General features: G+C 37.4%; 2 protein-coding genes across 2 annotated transcripts in view; both read right to left on the bottom strand.

Annotated features, from left to right (window-relative positions):
• Positions 1–10,829, bottom strand: part of LOC135082466 (LIM/homeobox protein Lhx5) — a 369,539-nt gene that overhangs the window by 80,982 nt on the left and 277,728 nt on the right. The window lies entirely within an intron of this gene.
• LOC135082307 (calcium release-activated calcium channel protein 1-like) lies at positions 86–10,796 on the bottom strand. The gene is made up of 5 exons (XM_063977098.1): positions 10,659–10,796; positions 8,739–8,892; positions 7,709–7,975; positions 2,279–2,380; positions 86–1,834 (listed from the first exon to the last, which is right to left on the bottom strand). Exons 1-5 carry the CDS (start codon positions 10,743–10,745, stop codon positions 1,689–1,691), a joined length of 756 nt encoding a protein of 251 aa, XP_063833168.1. The 5' UTR covers positions 10,746–10,796; the 3' UTR covers positions 86–1,688.

Raw genomic sequence — 10,829 nt, 5'->3', positions numbered from 1 at the left:
ATAAAATTATCTAGTAGATAGGTCATACTTTACAAGGATCTATTTTTAATTAGGATGAGTTATAAAGGTAAAAAAAGAATTGAGATGGAATATTATAAATTTTACTTTATTAACAAATTACATTATCATCTTTTATTTAACTATTACAACACATGGGTCAGAATAACTAACTAGGTATACATACTATGATATAAATTAATACATTGTCATCATCGCCGCTAGCGATAACTTCTGTAGAATTAAACTTATTTTACTCACATTTTAAAATATCATGTTTCCAAAATATCACAATATCGATCTTGTTTAGTCCTTCATAAGAGTTATTTTACACTCCATCGCCATCTACCCGCGGGGTGGTAGTTGACACAATTAATCATCAATAGAAATAAGACAAAAATTTCGCGATTCGCGAACTAGTGACGTCAAATCTTGTCTTTACCGCAAAATCTGGTAAAGAAGGTATAATTGACTTGCGTGTACTATTTCTTACTTTTCTTAAGCGAATTTTGGTTCCGAAAAGCGTGCGCGTACGCAGTGATCTCACCTCACTTCGTCGTAGAATAGCAGAATAAATCGCTACACCATTTAGGTAAGCACATTATGAATTACCTAATTTAAGTTTATTGTATTAATTTATTTTCTTAAAAGAAACTAGAACTGAAATTAAAAGCCCTAACGCAGTCTTTTAATATGGAAAAAGTCAATATTTTGGAAGACTCTTTGGTGACCTGGAATTTTACACATTTTCAGATCCACTTTTTCAATTTTATTCTGTTTTTATTGTACTATTTTTTGTGTTTTATAGCACCCTATATAACTTACGTCTAAGAAATTTTGCACCATTTTGAAATTGTTTTAAATAATAATAAATACTGAGTACATAAACGTTCACAATATCTAAGTACATAAATTAATATTTAATCTAATTTCAATTCCATGTTAAACAATAAAATTAACCATAAGGCAATTGTTTAAATTAGCAAAAATCCGTAGTCTAGTCAACCACATGATCGTTGTACAAAGTATAAAATCTCTTACATTTTCAGAATAAGATAATTATAAAAAAATTATAATGTGACATATCAATTCAGTGTCCATGATATTTTTGAGTTATTCGTTTGTCTTTTACATAAGTTTTACTAAAAGATAACAATATTATTTTATTTACATAAATTAATTAACACATCTTTGAGACTAACAAAATTACGATTTACTAACTAGCTGCCTGCAGTAATGCCTAATTATACCTAAAATGAATCACAATATCACTTTCCATGGAAGAAACAGTAAAAGTAGCAACAATATTGAATACCCCAGATGCACTGTTAAGGTATTCAATATCTTTGAAACTAGACCCAACAAAGGGTGCTTTACTTACCAACTAAAATATCAATAACGGATTTGAAATCCATTTTATTTAATTCGATTCGAGTCGTTGTGATTTTTAGATCCATCGTCTTAATTTAGATTACAAAATATTCGTGACACTTTAAATTTTGAGTGTTACTCTTGAGATTTTTTTATTTGTAATTTTATATCATCTGTGCCACTGTTGCGTTAGGTTTTTGTTTTGCCTTCGAACTGTAGGCTACAATTCCTGACCAACTGTTTAGATCCTACAGGTTTCAGTGTCTCCACAAGGTTTTGTTTTCGCCACAGATACGTCCTTATGTCCTAGGTAATAAGTCCTAAAACATGTTGACCTTAACGGTAGCCGTGTCCAGGTCTCGCTTCATGCTTTCCAGCTGTTCGATGTCCTGGACTGACGTCTCGCATTTCTGCACTACGAGTGAGTGGTAGAAATGTATCGCGAAAGCTACGAAGACGATTAGCACTGAAAAGAAGATACAGAAATATAATATCAGTTGGATCCAGTGAAACAAGGAATATTCATAACAAGTACCAAATATAGATCGTTTCATCCACGAAGACGCGCCCCACCATTCTTCCGCTAATGTTTGAGTGTTATCGGTACACGCTAATTTTTATCCATGAGTGACGCTCGGATCAAACTCCCCGCACCCCATGCTTCCCTCGACCAAAAATTGGTGGGGCGCGTCTTCGTGCATGAAACGATCTAAACCAATGACAAGATGGTTTAAAGGTACTTAAATCTAAATAAAATTTACAGATCGGAGGCATCATCTTCATCACCATATTTTTTTTAAAAAGGGGAGCAAATGGACTTCCTGGCCTGGTGATTTATCATGGTAATCGGTTGGTTTCTCAGCTGGAGAAGAATGCGATAACGATTGAACATGGTTGTAACGATAAATACCTGGTATAACGATGACGGTGGCAGCCGTAGCGGCCGCGAATGAGTAGTCCCAGAACTTCACCCAGCACAAGATCGCAATCTCCACCAGGAACAGGAATAGACCTGGAAACAACATGAATAATCAAATCAAATCATTTATTTTGCGAAAATGGGTTTACATCAGTAGGTGTTACAATTTTTCAAGTAGGTATCTCCATCTTCCACCTTTAGGCATGCAAAATTATTACTGTAATTGTCATTTACATTCATTAACAAAATATAATTCACATTTATAAAAACTAATGTCAGACAACTCAGGGTCAATAATTAATTACATTAATGTCAATTCAAAAATAATAAATTAAAAATACTAAAATTACCTACATAATGTCAACTACATTGTACTTGGTATGTCAAAAGTATTAGATTTGGACTACATACATTACAAACACATGAAACTGTCCAGGAGGAATTCGCTAATCGAATAATATGCCTTATCTACCAACAACTTATGAAGACATTCCCTGAACTATAATAAAGTTAAGTATGCATGAGAACTTAAAAGAAATATGAGTATGAACCAGGCAGAACACCAAGATGGTAACACTCAAAGTAAAGAAACAAGAATATTTTTTTTTGAAAATTATAAATAACTTGATAAAATCGAACTGCCTAAGGCGGGAATTGAACCCACGCCTTCCGTTTGCTTAAATATCTTTCTGATAAGAGAATAATTTCAATGGAAAACTATGATCTGACCAGGAATTGAACCGGAGGACAGTGCCATTACCTCTTTCCTTTTCTTAGATTAGTCACAAAATAAATATATCCCAAGAAAACACAAAGAAAGATGAAAAAAAAAGGAATTTGATCAGGGACAATGTCCATTGCAATATAGGACCTCACTCAGCAATATCGTTACCCATGGTGACGAAGGCTATGACGACGTTCTGTCAGTTTGCCCCATGACAAGTTAGAGTCACGGACATAGGCATAGCTGGGCACCGTTAATCAAATAGTTAACTTCGTTAATCGTTCAACCGTTAATAAAAAAATTAACTTCGTTAAACGTTAAAACGTTACATTTGGCAAGATTTAACGCAAGTTAACGTTAATCGTTAATCCGTTAACCCATTATAATAAAACGAAAAAAAATAATTGTATGCAAGGTTCAAATAATTTCGAAAGCTTGTATCGCGAATTTATTCTTCTTTTTAGCCAGACAGTTTTGACAGTTCCAACTCCTTGCCAGACAGTTTTTTTAGGATAGCTGCCAAAGCCACGATGACCCAAACTTCATAATCCACCAACATTCTAACCTATATTGGAAGCATACGCTGACAAACTTTCAGCTTTTATAAAATGACGTTGGTCTGGCGTTCACCACCTCTTAGTCTATAGTATTTCAATCTCAGAGCCTTGGTTCAATTACAATACAATTTAGCACCAATGTGCTCGAAAAGACAAATCCAACAAACCCAAACTCGATAAGTTTTCACCGTTTCGCTTAGAAATTCCTATGGCCACCTCCTGACTCCATCATCAGGACCCTGGACATCATCTAGTACTAAAGTGCTCGAAAAGACAAATCCAACTAACCCAAATTCGATGCGATTCCGCCGTTTCATTTAGGAGTTCCTATGGCCGCCACCTGACTCCATCATTAGACCAGCTCAATAGTACCACAACATTGCATTTTCATAGTACTTACATAAGTATACCAAATTGCAGCTCAATCGGTTGAGGGGAACTGGTCTTAAATTCAATTGCAAGATTTGTCCCACACATACTAACAATTGAAGTCAATATAAGCAGGCCTGTTCATCTCCGCGAGTTTACTTCGAAAACAAAAAAAGCACGATGGCACCCTACAGGATTACTATTCGACAAGGCCTCACATACGAGCAAGCATTGAATCACGCACGCGTATTCTTGTGTATGATGGAAAAAAATAAAAAAAATAAAGAAAATGGTGTACTAAATACTGTGCAGTATTTAACTGTCTAAATAATAATAAAAACACAAAATGTACTTTTTTAAGTTGCCTGAAGACACTGAGAGGTAAATAAGTGGTTAATATTATTCATGATAATTCATGCTTAGTCATGTATTTCCACCGCCATTTTCTACAGTTTGGCACCTCACGTCACACATTATTTTACCGAAGTCCAGTGGCGGATTTACCAATAGGCCAAGTAGGCCAGTGCCTAGGGCGGCAGATTTAGAGGGGCGGCAAATTTAGCAATTTTTTTTTACAGGAATAAAAATTATAATACACAATCCATATATAAATAAACGATTAATAAACGCACTGTAATATATACTTAGGTTCTTATGTGATCATGAATTTTAAAATATTCCAATAGCAATTCAATAAAAATAAAATAAAAAACTCGTAACACAGGATCTTCGGAGCCTAGCACGAGCACCATCTCTCCACAACTTCGTGTAAATTTTTTTTATAGGGTGGCCCAGAAGAAAATTCACTTTTGAAAATTCAAGGAAATGAAAACTGAAAATTTTTGTAGAACTTTAGCTATTGCAATTTAAAGGAAATTTAGTGCAATTTAATTTAAAATTTACTATCTTTTATAAATTTTATCGTACATGTGATTCCCTTGACGTTTACAACACTCGGTGAACATACATTAAAATTTTGGAAAACTTTCGTAAGCGCTCCTGCACACGACGCCGCAACCGCGCCGCCGCCGCGCCTTTGCACTGTTTATACGCGCCGCGTGAACACCGCTGCCGCGCTGCGCGCGAAATTATGCTTTGACGGCGCGGTGGCGGCGCGGTGGCGGTTTTACTCGGTGCGTATGAACAGTGTAGCGGCGCGGCGAAGGCGCGGCGGCGGCGCGGTGGCGGCGTCGTGTGCAGGAGCCCTTAGAGTTACCTCAAAATGGATTCAGGATGGATGAATGCTGCAGAGTTTTTGGATTATTAGAGTATACTCTGCTCATAAGGTGACCCCACAAAAATAAGTCTGCTGGAATGAGATTAGCGCTTCTTAGAGGCAGTGAGATTTCACCCCTGCTTAATTGGTTTGTTGCATTGAAAGGATGATTAATTTTTGAGAGCGCTATACTGGTAGGCTGAAAAGCTTTTTGATTTCAAAGATGGGGCTGCGTATCACACTTCAACTGAGAGCATTTAGATGGTAAGAGACATGTTCCCACAAAAAAATAATTTCAGGCAGGGGTGACATCTCCTGGCCACCAGGAAGCCCTGATCTCACACCAGAAAATTATTTTTTGTAGTGTTACATTAAGAATAGAGTATACTTTTATAATCCAACAACCATGCAGCACCTGAAGCTGAGCATTCGGCAAAAAATTGAAAATAGGTTTCGAGGTGATTCTGACAAACGCATTCCAAGATTTTGATGTATGTCGGTCGAATGTTGTAAGCGTCAAGGAAATCTCCTGGGCGATGTAATTTAATAAAGGTAAATTTAAAAATAAATTGCATTAAATTTTCTTTAAATTGCAATAGTTAAAGTTCTATACATAAAAATGACCTACGTTTTAGTTACATTTTTATATATAGAACTTTAACGTTAGTTTTCGTTTCCTTGAATTTTCAAAAGTGAATTTTCTTCTGGGCCACCCTGTGGCTGTATTACCAAGCCTTGGTCTTTCTGTTTACCTTTAAGTAGTTCTTAGCTAATTATACTGGATGGAGCACTTCGCATGGCTCTGTGCACACCGGTGACAAATTGTTCAGGTGAGAGAAGCTTGTCTTGCTTAAAACGGGTTAAAAACTATCTACGATCTACTTTAAGTCAAGAAAAGCTTAATGCTTTATCTCTTTTGTGCATAGAGTCAGAACTTATGAAAAAGATTTCATATGACGATATAATTAATGATTTTGCAAATTTAAAATCTCGCAAGAAAATAATGTAAAACTTATTTGATCTCATTGTCTGTCACCATTAACTGGATTGTTAACATGTTAATTTTAATAGAAATTGTTTGTATTGTTTTTAAACTGTTAAGTGCAATAAAAAATATTTAACAGAAACAATGTTTACTGACCACACATTATTTTGTCTGTGTTCATATAGTGTAGGTATTTTTAAGTCATGCCTTTCCCCACCATAAGATTAGTACATGCTGCTGTTTTAGGTCAACATTAAACTCTTCAGTACATAGCGGGTTGCAATAATAATCTAGTAACTGACAGAAATATCATTAAGTTCACAATCATACTAATAACGGGATTAAACTAACGTATTGAATTTCAAAAGTCAGTAGGTAGGGGCAGCAAAAATTGAATGGCCTACTAGCGGCAAATTTGTAAATCCGCCACTGCCGAAGTCAGCCTGTGTGTGTGCTTGACTCTTGACAAGACAAGCTAAATCCCATCAAAAACAATACTTGTCAAAAAAACCAAGTCTCGCAATTCAGTAAAAAGTTGTGAGATCCATGTAATACCAAGTCCAGGCCAGGAAATCTTTAACGTTTTACATATATTATTGACTTGGCCATCGCACTAAATAATTTAATTTACACGTGTTTTCATGCGATGGCCAAGTCAATATATTTATGTATAACGTTAAAGATTTCCTGGCCTGGACTTGGTATTACATGGATCTCACAACTTTTTACCGTAGAACAACTGAATTGCGAGACTTGGTTTTTTTGACAAGTATTGTTTTTGATGGGATTTCATTTCTTTTTGTATTTTGTAGACAGCAGTTATGTATCTAGAAAACTGGACCGAAATTGAAACATTTTACTCGACTTGGCGGTTGCACTACCGTGCCCCCAAATATTTTAGTTTTTCCTTGATTCATACACCAAACACTACTTATATTCCAAATTTGAAGCTTCTAGGTCTGCTAGAAGTGCCTTAGAATTTTGATGATCGGTGAGTCAGTCAGTCAGTCAGTGAGTGACAAAATTAAGAAACTTTGACCCGTTATAATTCTTAAACTACTGGTTCAAATTGAATGAAATTTGAAATATACCGTGTCTTTACAATGCCTGCATAGCTAATGAAAATTCAGCCTTCTAGTTTTATCCACAACGAAGTTACAGGCGGTCAAAAATGGCCTGAATTGCTTTGAGAAAAGGATGGTACGGCCGTGCCGCTTTTTTGCTCGACTTGGTGGGGGCACTGCCGTGCCCCCAGATTACACCATATAGTTAATGACATTGAGCATACAGCTCCACGCCACGCGGTTTTCTAGTGTTTTTCAACGTGCATGCTGTATCTTTTTGGTAAATAGTAGGTACTGGATTAACGATTAACGGACTTAGGATAATTTAACGGAAGTTAACGAGTCCGTTAACATTTTTTAAAGTTAACTTAAAAGTTAATCCGTTAATAGAAATGTTAACTTCGTTAATTAACGATTAACGGATTAACGAGTTAATGCCCAGCTATGGACATAGGCTAGCTACATTACCTAGATACTGGATTTAAAATCTACATACGAATACTTACCAAGAACTGTACTAAATGCCCACGCGAGCTCTATGAAGCCTCTCATGCGTTCGTGAGGGGAGTCCCTCAGGGCTCTCGCCGGGCCCCCAGGAGTCTCCATCTTGCTCACCGCGTCGATATTCGGCAGGAGGTAGGTGGAGATCATGAGTGCAAAGATATGGACTGCGACCAGCACAGTGGTGCAGACAGCGAACATTACGAAGAGCCATTCTGGCACGTTCGTCGGCTCGTTGATTTGGAGTTCCACCATTGCTACCATGGCGAAGCCTGTGAGAAATAGACAAAAATAAATGTTATTGATACCTTTGAAATTATCGGAAATTGGCTACATCAACAAATTAACTTATATAAAACTATTTATAAGACGAAAATAATGTTTCGAAATCTTGGGGACACTGGTTTTCAGTGGAAATCACAGGTTAGAGAAGCAAAACCGGTATTTCGTATGAAGAAGTCCAATTAGTCTTGCTCGATGGAGTTTTAACATGGATTATGAAATGTATTAAATTGTCAAATAAGTTAGATGCAAAGGCTCCAATAGTTGATATAATAGACATGTATTAGGGCGATTCCAGTGATTAGACGTTGAAGAGTCAACAAAAAATTCTAAAATCTACGGAAATGACTTCAGCTATTAGTAAAATGAGTCATGAAGGTCAACAGTCGAATCTTTTTAACATGAACAACTGCTGTGTTGTAAGGCAGTGCTAAAGCATCTTTGCTAAATCTATGTGATGATTTACATATTGGACGATATTTTCATTCCATTTGAGTCACGCTCACGACAATTTGAACAAACTGGAACTATGTATTAGTTTGATTGAATCAAGTTTTGAGATACATTTGGAAGGACCTTGATGTATGGTAAGCAGACCAAGTGTATCTGTGATGGCAATCAACACACATCAAATTTCGTTCTTTTCAGCCAAATGACGTTCACTACAGGACAAAGAAAATGTCTCCCGCATCCAGTATCTATCAGACCTATCATATTTCATTTAAATTCCTAAAGAAATGAAAGATGGTTCACCTGATAGCAGTTCGGAGGTGGTGGCCGTAGCTTTCAGCTTGGCTCGCGACATGTGCAGCCGCCTCCACGACAGGCCATCGGATGGGCCCGTCGCCGGCGACTCGTCGGTCCACCCTGCTGACACTGGCATGGCTAACGCTACTTCACTTACGCTCTGCAATAAAGAAATATAGGTATGTCACATTTGGCGTTACATATACCCATGTGCTTATAGATGACTTAACAATGGATTTTACGAGGAACATCTCAACATTCAGTTCCTGTCTTTTCTGGAGAGGGAGAGCAAATTAGCAAATCGAGTTGTCCAAATGGAATGATGAGACAGGGTTTGAAGAGAACTATGGACTTAAGGACTTGTATAAAAGTCGCACGTGTATGATAAGGGTCCATATTGGCTCACCTAAAGTTATTTACCCGAAATTGTTCTTCCTAACGATTTTAAATCCGAATGATCACTCTTCCTAAAATTTTTCATCCTAAAGTTTTCATTCATACTATTTGTAGTGCTACCGGCGATGTTCATAACACTCATGTTTCCGAAAATTTTAATTAATAATATCATTTATGTAAATATATTTAAACTCCTACTGTTTTTTATCATAACACTTTTATCCCTAAACATTACCATAATATTTTCACTCATACCATAGAATAATAATAAATACTACGTACAGAAGTACGTTCTTCGCGAATAAAACGTAAGGCCACAGTTCTAACCTAACCTAAACCAATAATAATGAATAGACCGATTCGTTTCTGGAACTTGACTTAATGACTGGAGCGGGACTCTGGCTTCGCTCGCTCGGCTGGTGCGTTGTGGTCACTGTTCTAACCTAACCTAAACCAATAATTATAAATAGGACCGATTCGTTTCTGGAACTTGACTGAATAACTGGAGCGGGACTCTGGCTTCGCTCGCTCGGCTCGTGCGTTGTGGTCACAGTTCTAACCTAACCTAAACCAATAATTATGAATAGGACCGATTCGTTTCTGGAACTTGACTGAATGACTGGAGCGGGACTCTGGCTTCGCTCGCTCGGCTGGTGCGTTGTGGTCACAGTTCTAACCTAACCTAAACCAATAATTATGAATAGGACCGATTCGTTTCTGGAACTTGACTGAATGACTGGAGCGGGACTCTGGCTTCGCTCGCTCGGCTCGTGCGTTGTGGTCACAGTTCTAACCTAACCTAAACCAATAATTATGAATAGGACCGATTCGTTTCTGGAACTTGACTGAATGACTGGAGCGGGGCTCTGGCTTCGCTCGCTCGGCTGGTGCGTTGTGGTCACAGTTCTAACCTAACCTAAACCAATAATTATGAATAGGACCGATTCGTTTCTGGAACTTGACTGAATGACTGGAGCGGGACTCAAGTATACGTGCTAATGCCAACAAACTTGAACTTTAATATATCGTTAAAGAAAGAAATCTAAACAAAAAAGATATGACTTTGAATAATAGTGTAAAATATGGTTATGTTTAGAAAATCTAGGAGAACAAATAAAAGTGTAATAGATGTTTATTGCTAATGACATTATGAAGTTGAATGATTCGGAATTATGAACATTAGAGACAGAGTAGTTAGGAATTGTGATTGTTAGGATGAAAAATTTTAGGAAGAACATTTTCGGACTTCCAATTTTCGGAGTTGAAAATTTAGGTGAACTTTGGCGCACCCGTATGATAACCGCTCCTTTTGTGATGTGTGCAATATTCAAATTCATAAATTAGTAAATTACATTAAGGTATACCGTGAGTAGGTAATTGTTTTGGGCTAACAAAAGATTTACTTGATTCTAACCTCTTTCATAAAGAACACAGAGGTCGCTGACATCGAAAATCGGTATTTTATATCTACGGTGTTTACAGCGTAGCCAACCTAAGGAACGTAAGGTACAATAGGTACGAAGTACGTACCTTTATAGACGCGTTACATTGGCAAGGGCCCTGCAGGTAGCCAGGGCTCAGGAGGACGGTGGTGGCCCCCGACCGGCTAGAGACCATCCCGTTGGGGGTCGCGCTGCCGTTGGGGCTGCCCCACCCAGCTTTGGGGGCGTAGTCCAAACTGTGGGGCGGTGTGATTGAGAT

The sequence above is a fragment of the Ostrinia nubilalis genome, chromosome 21 (genome assembly GCF_963855985.1).
Source record: "Ostrinia nubilalis chromosome 21, ilOstNubi1.1, whole genome shotgun sequence".
Lineage (NCBI taxonomy): Eukaryota > Metazoa > Arthropoda > Insecta > Lepidoptera > Crambidae > Ostrinia > Ostrinia nubilalis.
Note: the sequence above shows the minus strand (reverse complement) of the source record. Positions and strands in the feature narration are given on the sequence as shown.